General features: G+C 37.1%; 1 protein-coding gene and 1 pseudogene across 2 annotated transcripts; one reads left to right on the forward strand and one right to left on the reverse strand.

The window, feature by feature from the left end:
* Positions 1 to 2,608: 2,608 nt before the first annotated feature.
* On the forward strand, positions 2,609 to 5,135 carry LOC147398439 (pentatricopeptide repeat-containing protein At5g66520 pseudogene; annotated as a pseudogene).
* A 563-nt stretch (positions 5,136 to 5,698) lies between these two features.
* Positions 5,699 to 15,490, reverse strand: LOC147398440 (DEK domain-containing chromatin-associated protein 1-like). Of its 2 annotated transcripts, none has more exons than XM_086447636.1 (11): positions 14,752 to 15,490; positions 14,618 to 14,651; positions 8,978 to 9,057; positions 8,738 to 8,797; positions 8,430 to 8,540; positions 8,267 to 8,347; positions 8,091 to 8,165; positions 6,968 to 7,463; positions 6,306 to 6,400; positions 6,182 to 6,212; positions 5,699 to 6,070 (listed from the first exon to the last, which is right to left on the reverse strand). In XM_086447636.1, exons 1-11 carry the CDS (start codon positions 15,127 to 15,129, stop codon positions 5,904 to 5,906), a joined length of 1,608 nt encoding a protein of 535 aa, XP_086303762.1. In that variant the 5' UTR covers positions 15,130 to 15,490; the 3' UTR covers positions 5,699 to 5,903. The 2 variants fall into 2 exon arrangements, with proteins under 2 accessions (XP_086303762.1, XP_086303761.1); XM_086447635.1 differs by having other exon boundaries at positions 6,306 to 6,406; positions 14,752 to 15,483.
* Positions 15,491 to 16,251: the final 761 nt, after the last annotated feature.

A 16,251-nucleotide genomic window follows, 5' to 3' on the forward strand; every position in this document is an offset into this window, starting at 1 on the left:
TCCCTTTGACACTACTTGAGTACTTCTAAAGTTTGAATGTAAATAATAATATTTGATAAAGAGATTGGTTCTCTTAAAGGATTGATTCTTATGTGGATATTTTTTTAAGTGGTCAACTATTTGAAAAGATCGATCTACTTTATGTTGAATTAACAAGGGGTTGGCTCCTTGAGGAGGCTGAACTACCTTATAGCAAAGTGACCAAGGGGTCGATTCCTTGAGGAGGTTGTACCACCTTAATAATAAGTTGAATCGTGAGATTGGCCCCCAAAGAGGCCGAACTACCTTATGAGGTAATGAGTGAAGGGGTCAATTCCCAAGGAGGCCGAACCACCTTATGGTAACAAGTGAAGGAGCTTTTGGAGGCTGAACCACCTTATGATGGAATAATTTGTGGTTGAATCAGTTGAGGCATGGATTTATGATGAGTCAAATCATTTAGATAATTGGATTTGGATCAGGTTGGAATATTTTCTTTTCTAATCCCTAGGACAAAATATTCTCGATTCCTACAACTATCCTATATAATTGTTATATACTATCGTTGACATGTAATTGGAAGAGCTCAATAACGATTTTATTGGGGAAAATACCAAATTATAATGTGAATGTCTCAATCCAAGTGCATTATCTACTTTGACAAGGGAAAATTGGTTCATCTTGCTTAATTTTATCCGTCTAAATTTTCAGCAACTAATCTCATGGTCCTTGACAATCAATTTCAGACATAGACATACATTCATGATATATATTCAAATGACAAGTTTTAAAAAAAATGAACGGAATTAATGGCATTGCTTAAAAGATGGTTGATAAGAAAATATATATTTTGTACCCATTGATTTACTTGTTTATGACAGTAATGTTAATCCTTCCACCTGCTGTTGTTATTGTTGATATATTTTTTTTCTTGCTATGCATATCATAAAGAATTGACTGCTCAATATAATGGGCGATGAATAGATGAATGATTGTTTGATCACATACATCATGAAAGATATTTTTAATAGCATCGACAATAAAATAACCATATAATACTTTTAAAACATGAAAACTCGTCGAGGACAATTGTAATATTTTTTATATATATTTAGGTTGATGAATGGCTTATTTATTATAATCGTTTCTTATAGATGAAGAATGTCAAATGTAGTATAAACATATTTGTACTAATTATTTTTTGTCCATCTTTTATGTTTCAAAAGTCTTTAATTCCCCTTTTTAAAAATGAAATCTAGTGGAAAATATTTTTTTCCTTCTTTTGTCATTATAAATGAAAAAGGGAGTATAAAAACACAATTATTGAGATTATTGGTCAACTTTCACTTGCTATGACAAGTCCAAGTTTTTCTTGAAAAATAATTAGGATTATTGATAGATCATCATTAATAGTTAGCCCCCACTGACCAAAATTCTTTTTTGTGCATCTTTTATGTTTCAAAAGTCTTTAATTTCCCTTTTTTTTAAATGAAATCTAGTGGAATTTTTTTTTTCTTTCTTATTTTGTCCTTATAAATGAAAAAGGGAGTATAAAAACACAATTATTGAGATTATTGGTCAACTTTCATTTGCAATGACAAGTCCAAAGATGGCCTTGAAAAATAATTAGGATTATTGATCAATCATTATTAACACTTAGTCCCCACTAACCAAAATTCTAGCTCCGCCCCTACACAATATGTGCTCCTGTCATCTCGCAAAAATTATCATGTGAGACCTTGATTGATGAACCTAGAGTGGACCCAAAAAAAGTTAAAAATAATTAAGCTACGTGGCAATACATATTGTAATCAACACTGGGGGTAGGTATTCGTCAGTAGACACCTCACCATTTACTTGAAATGTGGTTTCCAACTAGAGAGATCTAATTTAAAACTTCACAAGCCAACTTTATAAAATGCTCTTTAAGGAGGCATTGTTTGAGAGAGAGAGGCCATTTTAATACTTCACTTGCAAGGTTTAAAAAGGGCCGGATTCAGGTCAGATATGTGTATATCCATATTCATATCCAAATTTTTTTTTATCCAGACCAAGATCCAACTTGGATATTACTAGTTCAAATCATATTTGAACTTTTTTTACTTTCATTAAATCTATATTTGGATCGAGTCCAAACTAATTGATTTAGATTGGTCATGTTAGATAATTTTAAGAAAAATTGTTAAATGTGTGGTCAAAATGTGATTTGAACTCAAGACCTTTACTTCCCATTTTGAAGATAGGTCTTGATCTTTGCATGTCTTAGCCATTACATCCAATACTTACAGATTTATGAAAGACAACTTGAAAAATATAAAAATATAACGTATAAAATAATATAAAATTCGGATAATAGGGATAGTATATAAAAATATAACTGCCATTTTAATCACGTGGCAGTCATTGGGCCCATTGACCCATGAGTATGCACTTGGCTTACAATGAGATCCGTGAAGATCTCTATCGTCAATTAAAACACGAGAGATTTACTTGGCAGACCTATTTGTTGCATTTTATTACAAAAACTCCCTTATAAAGTGGAGTCGTGATAATATGACTCCCCCATGTGTCATACTCAATTGACTCCCCTAACGTGGGGTGTGTCAGTACAATAGATTTTATGTCTCAGGATGCGCAATCGCACATCCCCCCATATACACAATTGCACAGATTTATGGGGATGTGCGATTGTGTCTCCCAAAGTATAAATGATATGGTTCTGGCACACCCGTCGGGGGGAGCCGATTGAGGGGGAGTCATATTATCACCACTCTATAAAGTTTGTCCCTGAACAAACCTTCTTCCTCAACCAGTCTAGTCTGACTGACTTAAGCAAGATTTCAAATCTTACTGAAGGTTCTTGGCCACATAGATTGTCACGTTGGCAATCCAACACCTCAGTCTTTTACATTTCAGGGAAAAACTCTCATTCAACTCTCAAATTTAAAATTGAAATCTCTTAAAGGCCTCCCAAAGGCCGCCTATTTTAGCAGGAAACAAGTCATAACTAGCAGCAACAGGAAGGCCAAGTTCATTCTCCTCTGCAAATTTTCAAGTACTGAAGTGATCTCTGAAGGAAGGTGGGGCGACTGATGATTGTCTTCTTTTCTGCTAAAATCAAATTTCAATTCCAAAGTCACCATGACAAGCATTTCAGCTCCTCTACCCCTGTCCATAACTCCAACCCTTTCAATGTTAGAGAAATCCAAAACCATGCCAGAATTGTGTCAAATCCATGCTCATATGATCAAAACTGGCCTAGTGTATCATACATTTGCTATTAGTAGACTTGTCGTCGCCTCCTGTTCACTCTCCACCATCTCTGGTGGCCTCGAACACGCCTTATCGGTCTTTAATCGAATCCAAGAACCCAATTCCTTCATCTTTTTCACTATAATCAAAGGTTTCGCCGACAGCTCGTACCCATTAAAATCGTTACTCATTTTCTCTCAAATGCTTCGTAGTTTAGTCAATTTCGATGGTCTTGAATTCTCCCTCCCTTCGGTTCTCAAAGCGTGTGGGAAGTTGTCGGCCTTAGAAGAAGGAAGACAAGTTCATGGCCAAATCTTGAAAACCCAATCCCAGTTCGACCCATTTGTGTTGAATTCGGTGATTCGGATGTATTTAGAGATTGGAGAAAATGGATTAGCAAGAAGGGTGTTTGACACATTGCCTCATAGAGATATAGTTTCTTGGAATTCTATGATTGTAGGATATTTCAAAGCTGGGGACGTTGATTCAGCTTGTAAACTGTTCGATGAAATGCCAGAAAGGGATTTGGTGACATGGAATACAATGATAGATGGGTATGGAAAATATGGAAAATGTGAGCAAGCTCGAGAAATTTTCGATAAAATGAATCATAGAGATGTGGTTTCTTGGACGTCAATGATTTCGGGATGCGTACTTAATCACTGTCCCAAGGAAGCGTTGGATCTTTTCAGAGAGATGTTGGGTTTGGGAATTCAACCCGATGCCACTGCTATTGTTAGCGTTCTTTCAGCAATTTCTGACTTGGGATTTATCGAGGAAGGAAAATGGGTTCATGCTTATCTTGGTCGAAATAAGATTAGATTGACATCTGGGCTTATTGGATCAGCTCTTATAGACATGTACTCGAAATGTGGGTATATTGAGAATGCCTACGATGTATTTAAACGTGTCTCACATCGAAGAAACATAGGGGATTGGAATTCTATGATCTCTGGCTTCGCAATTCATGGCCTTGCTCGTGAAGCTTTAGAAACCTTCCTCGACATGGAGAGGATGGAAATTAAGCCTAATGAGATAACTTTCCTTGGAGTCCTAACAGCGTGTAATCATGGGGGTTTAGTTCAAGAGGGCCAATTTTACTTCGATCTCATGCGTGAAAATTACAAAATCGTTCCAGAGGTAAAACACTACGGGTGTATGATTGATCTATTCGGGAGAGCAGGGCAATTAGAGAATGCTCTTTCAGTTATAAATGATATGCCCATCGAACCCGATGCTATGGCATGGAAGGCTGTACTTAGTGCTTGTTTGAAGCACGGTGACACCACAAATGGGGAATGTGCTGCCTTACACGCGATTGAATTGGCCCCTAAAGACTCGAGTTGTTATGTTCTCCTATCAAACATCTATGCCAAGGTCGGTAGATGGAGTGACGTTACTAAGATTAGATCAATGATGAGGGATCGGGGTGTTAGAAAGATTCCGGGTTGTAGCTCGGTCTTTACCAATGATGAGATTCATGAATTCCTCGTCGGAAAGGAGATTGACTTGAGGTATAAAGGGATGGTTCTTCAAAAGCTAGAGGAGATGGTGTGTAGGTTGAAGTTGGAAGGCTATGAGCCTGACTTGACACAAGTTCTTCTTGATGTTGAGGAGGAAGGGAAAGAGAGCTTGCTTGGTCTCCACAGTGAGAAGATGGCATTGGCCTTTGGTCTTATAAATACAACAAACCAGGGGGTTCCCATTCATATAGTGAAAAACCTAAGAGTTTGTTGTGATTGTCACTCCTTTATCAAGCTAGTCTCTAGGGTTTACAACCATCAGATTATTGTGAGGGACCAAAACCGGTTCCACCATTTCAAGCATGGTTCATGTTCTTGTAATGAATATTGGTGATACATTTGGTTTGAATTATATATATATTATTTACTAGGATTTTTGTGATTGAGAATCAAATATAACTGGGCTTGACAAATGATCATTGGTTTTTACAGAATGGTGGTTCAATCATTAAAGAATTAATTTTATTTACAAATTTTTTGAAATTCTCTTTTCAAAATAAGAATTTTGGAAAAATCTTTTAAGAAACAAACCTTAATAATACATATTTTGGAAATAATCGCAGCAATTGTAAGACAAACTGAAAAATTAGAATTTTATTTTATTTTCTTTTATAGAAAAGTGAGACTAAAAAAAATTTACAATTACTTTTATAAATCCCCAAAACCTAGTATGAACTCCACGAGTCCGTATAAAAAATCTGACCTTGCATATAAATTAAGCCCCAAAGCAGTTCAGTCACACAGCACAATTGGAAGTTAGAAAAACTTAATACCTATTTCTATAAATTAACACTCAAAAATATGTTCCCATTGTACATAAATTTTCATTAAAATAAGTAAAAATTAAACAATGATGAAATAAGTCTCACAAAACTACAGCAACAAGACAATTACAATTACAACTACCATTTCAAAGGGAAAAGAAAAGGTTGAAGTCAACATACTTGCGAAAAAGCGATGATGGATCCATGTCTATTGTACACACAAGCCAGATGAACATTCATCTCAAATGGTTAAGGGACGTGTTCACTGACTAATAATAACATTTATGTTACAAAGAAGAGAGAGAGAGAGAGAAAGTGAGACTTGAGACCGAGGTTACATACAACTGTTATGAGGATCCATTTTTTCCAGACCCAATTGAACAAGTTAGGCATCTCCATCTTCATCGTCCTCTTCTTCTTCGACATCATCCCCATCCGCCTCGGTATTCTCCTCTGAATCATCTTCTTCATCTGTCATACTCCTTATCACTTCTTCAATTATATTCTTCACCTCTGATTTTTTATGCATTAGATCCATACCGAAGTGGCTCCCTATACAAGGAGGAGAAAATAACTTGGTAAAATAAATTTGTCCATAAGCAGTAGAATACAAACAAACTAATATAATTTGTGTATTACATATGTGTAAAGAAAGTTTCATACCTAGTTGCCTGATAATATCAGATAAAGTAGCCTGCATTACAAATAGTTGTAGAAATTTATGAGAAAATGAACCAATGGAGTGTTATCCCACTAAAATTAAACCAGAATGGACACTAATACTCACAGTATTGAAGTCCACTTCTCTCAGAATATCACTGACTGCAGCATGCATCTCTTCTTTGCTGGGCTCTAACTTAGGCTTTGTGGTAGCCTCCTTGCCTTTTCCTAACGTAAAACAAAGCATTTTCAAAAGGTAGTCTATTGAGAATAGTCCTTTACCTGTGATTTCTATGCAAAAGTTGAAGACCAAGATTGTTGGGGCCTTTGAAAAGAGAGGCATGGGGGAAGGGAAAGAAAATCCAACTTGAGATCTAATTTTTAGTGTTCTTGGCTTGGTGTTTTTTTTTGGTGTAAACAGTTAAAGGAGTTTAGAGGGATGTTTTTTATGATTTCTTGTTCAGATGGGAAACTGTTTGTGGCGAAACTGATTAGCTTCTGCATCCTTTTTGGAGGATACCCTGTTCTCCTTTCAATAAAACTTTCATTTAACAAAAAAAAAAAAAAAAAAGTTGAAGCCCAAAGGAAATATGAAATCCAGTATATATGGATATAAAGGGGGAAAAGCACGTCTTTGTGAAATCAGATGATTTTAAAATATTAAACATAATTTTGGTGGAAAAACATGCCAAATATTTGTTATGTGGTCTGGAAATCTGTAAGCAAATTGCACGACCTCAAACGACAGGTATTGGAGTATAATCAGATGAGAGATAATAGATAATATACCTCGTTCCTTGATAGAAAGCTTTGCCCCAGAATTGCTCGCTCGCTTCTTGCCTGACTTTTTGTCTTTGGAGGAGGATGGAGTCCGACTCTTCTGGCTTTTATTTTTGCTAGCCAACCCCTTGGATTTGGAAACTGAGCCAGAAACTTTACCATCAGTAGCAGAAGCTTTTTTTGAAGTAGAACCTGACAGGCTTTTCATGGATGATTTTGCAGAGGTTGAGCCGCCTTTTTCAACCCTGGTCTTGGCTTCTGAACCTTTCTTCTTGGTTTTTCTATCAGACCCTTTTTTGCTTTCCATTTGCTCCTTTGCTTTTTCCTCCTCATCCTCTGATTCTCCCACCCCTTCATCACTCTCTTCTTCCCGAACTCCACCATTATCATCTGCTTCATCAGAATCACCTCTGGTGTATGCATACTCAACTTCTTCTTCAACATTTTCCTCTATTTTGGAGGACCGTTTTCGTTTTTCTTTCACTTCAGAGCTTCGTTTCCGTTTCTGAGTATAGAGAAGTGTGCAACACATAAGGTGAGGGCAAAAGAAAACATAGTTGAGAAAATGGACACTAATAGAACAATTAGAAAAAGAATTGCAAAGAAAGAAATAAATTTTGCATCATGGGGGAGAAGAGTTTTTATTGGTCAGCATTGTTCAGATTTTAGACACACTGGCATGGACAATCAGATAATTCCTATTTGACCTGAAAGTCATGTGTGAAATAACGAAACAGCAAATAGGACAAAAATTGCACAAAACACAGGGATTTATGTGGTTCAGCAGTGTACCTACATCCACGGATCAGATCAAGAACAATTACTAGTTTCTTTTTAAGTTTTGCAGCCCTAGAGATCTCTATTTATAAAACCCAGGAGTTGCTAAAATGCATCTATCTCCCCAAAAATAGAAACCACCAAAAAATAGAAAACCTTAAGAAAATATTACATAATTGCCATTTTTGTAATCCTAAAAAACCTGGGCCAGGGTTTCCACCAGCACTGCACCCCCGCAACTCAGCATACCACCAACAGAATGCAAGACATTTACACAACAATATGTGTTTAAATAAAAAAAAGAGGAATTTGGTTTCATGACAACAAGATACTATGGAGAGAGAGAGAGACATACCTTGGCAGATGCTTCGCCAGATGTCGTCTCTGGAGTCACAAAAGTTGTCCTCTTACGCTTTGTACCTTTATGCAACTAAAAAAAGTAACAAATTTTACAAAATAACTCTCAACCTAGACACTCAATTCATAACTTAGCACCAGGAAATATACAAACACAAAGAAATAATGTTAAACCTGTTCCTTATGTGCGAGTGAAACTTCAGTTGTGGCATGTGGAGATTCCAAAAATTCCAACAATTTTGCTAAGAGTTCTTCCTGAAAGCGACTAAGCTTAACAAAATAAGTGTCCACAGTAATAAAGGAGAGAGGAAATACAGAACATGTATCAGTGACCAACCTTTCTAATGCTGGACTTTGAAACCGGGATATCAAGCAAATCACAGAAATCCAACAATTTTTCTTTGACACATTTATCAAGCTTTTCCTTTATTTTTGCTCTTTGCTTTTCCTGCAGAGTATATATCACTCCCTTAATTTTAATTTTTATTTTAAAAATATATATTTTAAGCAAGGCTATAAGAATTTGAGCATAAAATTGAAAACTTGTATCCAATTGTCTTTCATACAACACAGATATCACCTTTTTCCTTCATAATCTAAAATTCATGCATAGGAGAAAGATCCCAAAACTATAAGTAATCATACCTCATTCTCAACCCACACAAAGCCAGAAAACTGGTTTATATTTCTCTTCAAAGTGTGTGTCTGCAAAATAAATATACTGATTACTTTCTGACAGTAGATTCTCGAAGATACCAAAAACAATCAAGACTCCAATGAATGGAAAAAAGGTGATCAAATAAAGAAATCCCAGGGTTAGACTAATTGTTCCAACTAAAACAGTTTAAATTGATGCAGACCCTAAAAAAACGAAGGAAACTTCACCTTTCCTTTCTTTCCAAAAAGAATGGTGTGAAGCATATGCAGGTTTTCATCAGGTTTTCTCTTTGACATCTTGAAAGCCACTGAAACAATTCACAAGATCAGAGAAAAACCCACAAACAGATAAGTCTGTTGTAACAATAAATCAAATAAACCTAATATATAGCACCATATTCTAGAAAAGATAACTGCTGGTGGAAAGTTCTGCCCCTAGATTTGCAAATATTTTGTTCCAAAAACAAAATAATGGCATCAGCATCACAGATATCCCAGTATCATATTACAAAGTCACTAACATAAGAACTAAAAATAGGCAACCTCCAACCTCTTCATCCTAACTGGCTCCTGCATCATTTAGCCCTAGCTATTTGAATTGGTTGTGCTTTCCTTGTTTAACTTCCATGAATGACCATGCCTTGTTCAAGTGTTTACTTAAAGATGATAAAACATTGCCATTAGAACTTTACACTAGGGTATAGTTCTACGTGATAACTCTGATGATAACTCAACAGCTAGTTGTCTCATGGACCACACTTGTCAACACAATTTAACCGAGTTACATCAGCATTTTTTCTATAGTTGGTTGATATGGGTTTCATGAAAAACCATGATCAATGTGATTTGTCTCACCACCAGCTCAACCACATGCCACAACAACAAGAAAATGTGGCCAGGACAAGCCAAACCAGAAAGTGAGTGGGATCTGAGTGTCAGCCAGCAGACAGGTTATCAACAATGACGTTATCTTGCAACTGAAAGTGTGATAAGTTCTTTATTTAGTGCGTGAAAATGTGCCTTATTTAATCATCCATAGTGAACTAGTCGATCATACAACATTTGTAGCAATTTCATACTAGAATGTACTAATCTAATTAGTCATTGTTTATATATTTTTATTTTATAAATTCCAAAATTTGAAACGAATTTTGCTTCTTGTGCTTCGTGAAATGTGAAAACAACCTACAAACTGTAACTTGAAATTTGAACGTGTCCATTGAAGATTTTAGTGAAAATATGCCTTAAATTTAATAGTTCAGTTTTTCAACTGTTACTTTCAGAACCTTCTTTAATTATCCTAAAAACAAAAAACTCAAACTTGATTATTCAATCAAGTATGCCTAATTCTTGATTTGAATCAAAATTAATAACCCCATCAAGTCCCAACCAAGTTCCATGTTTTGCTCTCCACACCGTATAATAGAAAATGAGAAACCTAAGAACTTTGCCCACTTGGGGAAACTGTTATAGAGAGATTCATAATTTATTGTTATGAACATTTAGAAGTATGACACATTTTTCATAGTTTGTTTGGGAATTCAAAGTGTTAGACAAACATTGATAACAGCATTTATCAATATGTACTCACCAAGGAGTGAAAGAGACATGATAAAATGGAGGTTAAAGAGAAAGAAGCTCATTATTATTGATGACATCAATTGGTACTAGCATTATATGCAACATGGACATTCTAACAAATGGTATTTGAGGAAAGTTTTCTGATTGCAAACTCCTCAAGATAGTCAACACCAAAGATGCCTTCTTTTCTCACAAGATCTTCAAGTTCAACACTTCACTGCATCTGGTCTTCTTCTCTAGTGAAGCCGCTCTGTGCTTCACACCGGTATGGTGCCTGCCAAAGAAACTCCAACAATCAAATTAGTTAGGGAAGATGAGAGAAGTTCGAAAAGGAGTTGCAAAGCAAGCTTTTCTAGGGGAAATAGGTCTTAGAGTTGAATGGAAGATAGGACAAAAGATTCTTAGAGAGAGGAGGGGAACAAGTGGAAATGTGGTCTCTCAATTGCTTGACAAGCAACAAACATTCCGTTGCTTTGGTGATTCCACGTGAATGGTTGCCCCTAAGATAGCCAAAAAATGATCTCAGATGGTTTGAGTACATGCCTCAGCACACTTTTCGTCTTGTTAAGGAAAAAAGATATGGCGGATTCTGAAAGATTTCTTGGGAGTTTGAAACTGGCATAATTGACAACCTCACTTATTAGGCTATCTGTGGAGATACATGAGACTACACCTTGAAAGAAAACCACCATAAGGCCAAACAATGGGAGTTTGTGGGAAGTCCCTAGCCTAGCTATTTAGCTTGCCTAATGGCGAAGCTAAATAGCTAGGCCGTGCTTCCTACTCAATCGGCAGCTCAAATAACTATATGTTGGATGGGCCTCATATAACCACTAAGTAAGGGCATCTTGCCCTTGGCCTTACAAAGAATTGAGGTACCTCGACCTAATGTGGCTCCTCTTTGACAGGTTTTTGGCCAAAGCATTGGACTGACAACTCATCACCAAAAGAACAGGTTGAGGTGATTGTTGATGGTCATTGACACGAATCTTGAGGCAACACATGAATTATCGATTGAGGGTGCAGAAATTTGAATTTCAAAGTATTATAGTGCCAAAAAGGCAATGACAACTACCATGCTGACAAATAAAGTTCTATGCGATTTTAAAAATAATTATTTTAAAAAGTCACCTTACAACAATAACCATAAATATTTTATCAATGATAGTTTTTCCACTATTTAGTTCCTCTGAATTATGTTCATGTCCTTTTCTATCTTTTCATATTTATTATGTAATTTATATAAACAAATTACAAGGAGAAATAAAGCATCAATTTTTTGGAATTTCTCTCTCTTTATCTTCTCTAAACCCTAAATCAGATTTCTACATGCTATCAAAGCTTTGGTGACAACCGAGAAGATTGAAGACAGTTCTAAAATCCTTTTGAAGCCCTAGGACTGTAGCAAGCCAGTAGCTACCATCTAGGTGCTACTGCAGGTCATCCAGCAGCATCCTAGGTCTGCCGCAAGACAACAAACACCTCCTAGGAGTGCCACAAGTCAGCCGGCAGCCTCCTAAGGGTGCAGCAAGTCAACAAACATCTCCTAGGAGTGTTACAAGTCAGAAGCAACCCACCTAGGGGCTGCCGCACATCAGCAGCCACCTCCTACGGGTTGTCGCACCACCCCGTAGGGTTGCCTCAAGTCACCTAGGACCTTTTCTTTTATTAGGAATGCGACAGTAGGTTCTACGTGGTCCGTCGTTTCTGAGTAATTTCTAGTATGATCTAGATCTTTTGTGAGCAATTTATTTCTCCAAAGTCATGTCAAAAGTAACTTCAGGACAGTCTACCAATAGTGATTTTGGATCCTCGCAAGTCAGAAATGAAAATCCAAACTTCCAGATCACCACAATCAAACTCGATGGCACAAACTACTTGGAGTGGGCTCAATCTGCGAAACTAACCATCAATGGAAGACGAAAGACATGCTATTTGAATGGGAAAAAGAAATAATATAATATCTCACATCTTAAGTACGACCAATGGGATGCTGAGAACACTTTGGTTATGTCTTGGTTGTTGCATTCAATGCAACCTCATATTAGTAAAGGATACCTTTTCTTGAAGACCGTACAACAGATTTGAGAATCGGTGACTTGAACTTCCTCTCAGGTTTAGAATAGTGCAAGAATCTATCAATTGGAACAGAATATATCACATCTCAAACAGGGGGAGAAGACATTGTCAGGCTACTTTTCTAATTGTGCAGAATGTGGGAAGAGCTCGATCACTATTTATCCTTCATTGGGGAAAGCCCTAAAGATTGTACACAGTTCAACAAACATGTTAAGACACATCGCACTTTCCAATTTCTCGTCGGTCTGAATCCCAAGTTTGAGATGGTTAGAGTTCAGGTTCTGAACAGAGATCCCTTACCTCCTTTGAACACTGTGTACTCTCATGTTCAAAATGAAGAGACTTGACGCTTGGCTATGGGACATCTGGACATTCCTGTGAGTGATAAATCTGTCATGACAACTAGTAGACAAGGAAAGGACAAGCTTCAAGAGCAAAGAAGTTTGATAAATCCACCCGGGCACCCAATAGTAGAGAGAGGCCGAAGTGTAATCATTGTGACAGATTTGAACATATTTAAACAAAGTACTAGGACTTGATGTGTCATCCTGATTCATTTTAGCCTAAGGCTGATCTTCCTCAACTCATCATGCTTCTAATGCCGTCTCTAGCAGTACATGCACCATTCTTTGAGGAAGATATTACTCATTTGAAGGCTTTATTAGATGTTTCTACTGCGACCACTTCCCTCACACATACACAAGTACTTCTGCCACTGCTCATCATGTTTCCTCATCTCACTCCAACTCCTGGATTTTTAATTCAAGAGCTTCAGATAACATGACAGGTATATCATATTTCTTTTAGTCCTATAACCCCTGATCAGGCAAGAACAAGGTCCGCCTAACTAATGGTTCCTTATCATCTATAGGCGGTAAAGGAACCATCAAGGTTCCTAATAGTTTTCCTTTGTTCAATGTTTTACATGTTCCTAATCTCCCTATTAATCTCGTGTCTGTTAGTAGTATAACAAAAAATCTGAATTGCAGTGTTATCTTTTTCCTCTCATTATGTCTTTTAGGATTTGACAACGAAAAAGGTGATTGACAGTGGTCGTGAAGCAGATGACTTATTCTTTAATGTCTCAACGTCTCAACACATTCCACATGCTCATACTTCTCAGAGTAGTAATATCAAGGTAGTCAATAAATATCGAATAATGCAGTGGCATATTCGATTGAGTCATGTTTTTTTTAGTATTTACAACATCTATTTCCTACTTTGTTTCAACATATGTCATTGTTAAAGTTATAGTGTGAAGTTTGTCAATTGTCAAAGCATTGCCGTTCCTCTAATCCAACAAGTTTAGATAAAAGAAGTTCAACTTTATTCTCTCTTATGCATTTTGATGTTCTCTCTTTTGCTTGAACAATTGTGTGGGAAATGATACAAACCCAAAATCTTCTAAGGAGAAGTAGTTTTTGTGGGCTGAATGGGTGTTGTGTGTGTTTGCAAACGAGAAATCTTCTAACCACTTGCTCGTTCATTGTGAGGTTGCGTTTATCCTTGTTTGGCGTGGTTTGGTGTGCCCCATATTTGGTTAGAGGTGTCCTCGGGGAGTGGCTTCCTTTGGGTTCGAGTTTCGGCATGCAAAGAAGTTGATTTGATATTTAACTTCATTTGCAATTGTATGGGGCATTTGGAAAGAAATAAATGCTAGACCCTTTCAAGGGAAGACACAAACGACACAAGAGTTGATTCTTTCGATCTTTGGGCTGTTATTCTTTTGGTACAAAATCTTCAGAGAGTTTAGAGTTTTTCTTTGAGGATTTCTTGATCCATTGGGATATCGTTTGTGGTGTCGATTGTACTTAGTTGTCTTTCTCTTTAACCTTTTGTGTTGTTGGGATGGATCATCTCGACCGGCCCTTTTTTTGTTTGTTTGTTTCTTATCTATCAAAAAGAAAAAATAAAAAAGTATGATCATCCAACCGAGTTGATTTTAAGTAAAGGTGATACCTTACATAAGCCCATGGATCTAACTATTTATATGTACCTTTCTTGTCACTTACATGGTTTAAATTTCACCAAAATCGATTTCATTTACACCGAAAGAATTCTCAACAATCTCACTGTTCAAAACTAATAGAAAGACATATAGCAGGAAATTCCACATGATGTTTGCATTTGGTGCAGAAAACAATACAATTACAGAGAAAAAAAATCAATTAAATAAAAGAAAATTATTATTTTATTACAGATAAGTACCATTTGGAATGTCCTTCAACTGTGTTCCACGACCCTGAAATCCAATAAAACCCATTGATCCAAATCTTGAAACCTGACCTAAAATGTCATTACAATTGAAAACAATAAAGAAAAATAACAATAAATGTGGATACCTTCTCGATAGAAACTCCTTTAGGTGTGGACGGCCTTTCCGAAGACGAAGCTGAGTACCTTTCAACGGTTTTTCTCTCTCTCGAAGGTCTCTCAATCGGAGTAATAGGTTCTTTAGGGCTCAAATTCCGCTTTCTCGACTTCTTCTCTGTCGATTCTTCACCCGATTTCTTCAATTGGTTGCCGCCTTTCTTTGCCGAACCACGCTTTCGAACTCTTTCCCCTTTCTTGGTTCCTTCATCTTTAACTTCCTTCTCTCCCTCTGAACTTTCTTCTTCTTTTGGTTCCTCTTTCTCCTCCACCTCTGAACCTCCTGTATCTTTCTCTTCCGAAGAAGCTCCCTCTTCGGATTTTGTATCTTCTAGGGTTCCAGAAGCCATGAAAATAAGGAATCAAGAAATCAAGATTCAAGAACGAGTGATGAAGTTCTCGAACCCTAAGTCTGGGGTTGCAGAATCGAAGTAAACCCTAGGGATCACCATGAAATCTCATCAAGAAATAGAGAGATTGAGAGAGCTCGCCGATGCTAACGTGCGCACCTTTCTTTCACTTCGTCGATGAATGAGAGACTGTGTTGTTGAGTGACAGTTTCGAGTGTCCTAGTCTCGAAGACAGATGGGGATAGAGACAAAGCTAACGTAATGATATTGGATCTGGGGGTTTAAAAGGTCGGATGGTGGCATTTAAGGGCGGGCGGACAGAATTAGTTTAGGTTTGAAAATTTTAGAGTGAGAAATTAGAGGGCTTGGGCTTTCCTCCCCCGAAAGTCCAATATAAGATGCTTTTCTTGATTCTTTTTTTTGGGGACACTGTCTTTTTCATGGGCCTATCATATTGTAGAAGGGATTTTTGTGATCACCTTGAGATTTACGAACTCCTAATGGATTTATCTATAGCTCCTCGAAGTCCTCCATGTTCTTTGTTCCAAAGAGGCTCCAATGCCAAAGTCAGACCAAAGAGTGCACTAAAATTCAAAGTTTTTGGGCTCAAAATTCTTACCTTTGTGTGTAGGGCTCATCTCTTATTTATAAGGAGAGAATTCTTCTTTCCACACAACTTTCTCTCTTATCTTATTATATTTAGAGATCAGATCCGTGAGAAATCCTCCTTCTAAGAGTCCTTCATGGGTTGTGGCCCCTAAATCTCGAGAAGTATGGGATTAGAATTTTGTTCGTTCACGGATTCACATTTACCCGACCTCCATCCCGAGCCCCTCTCCTTGACCCTTTGCTCTAGCCTTATCAATACTTAGGTTGGAATTTTGTTTCCTATTTATCCTTTTATCTTCTGTTGACACATTTTGTTGTCTTGGGGGTCAAGGATTTTATCCCCTCACAATGCCCCCTCTCAAAATGTTGGAAATATCTCGTCCTTCCAAGAACTTGTACTACCCTCCCCTTGAGCTTGATGGGAGTTGACCTGGGTCTCTAGGACAACATGAGTTATGTCGATTGCGTGTTCCCAATGTATGCATTAATTGGTCAATCCATATGTCTTTTCAC

The sequence above is a fragment of the Akebia trifoliata genome, chromosome 7 (genome assembly GCF_017979445.1).
Source record: "Akebia trifoliata isolate Shusen 1 chromosome 7, ASM1797944v1, whole genome shotgun sequence".
NCBI classification, from domain to species: Eukaryota; Viridiplantae; Streptophyta; class Magnoliopsida; order Ranunculales; family Lardizabalaceae; genus Akebia; species Akebia trifoliata.

Coding starts and splice junctions, on each gene's coding strand:
- LOC147398440 (XM_086447635.1), bottom strand. CDS start 15,129: ATGGCTTCTGGAACCCTAGAAGATACAAAATCCGAAGAGGGAGCTTCT. Junction 9,058..14,617: donor GTTGAAGGACATTCCAAATG/GTACTTATCTGT, acceptor GAATTGTTTCAG/TGGCTTTCAAGATGTCAAAG. Junction 8,541..8,737: donor TTGTGTGGGTTGAGAATGAG/GTATGATTACTT, acceptor TATACTCTGCAG/GAAAAGCAAAGAGCAAAAAT.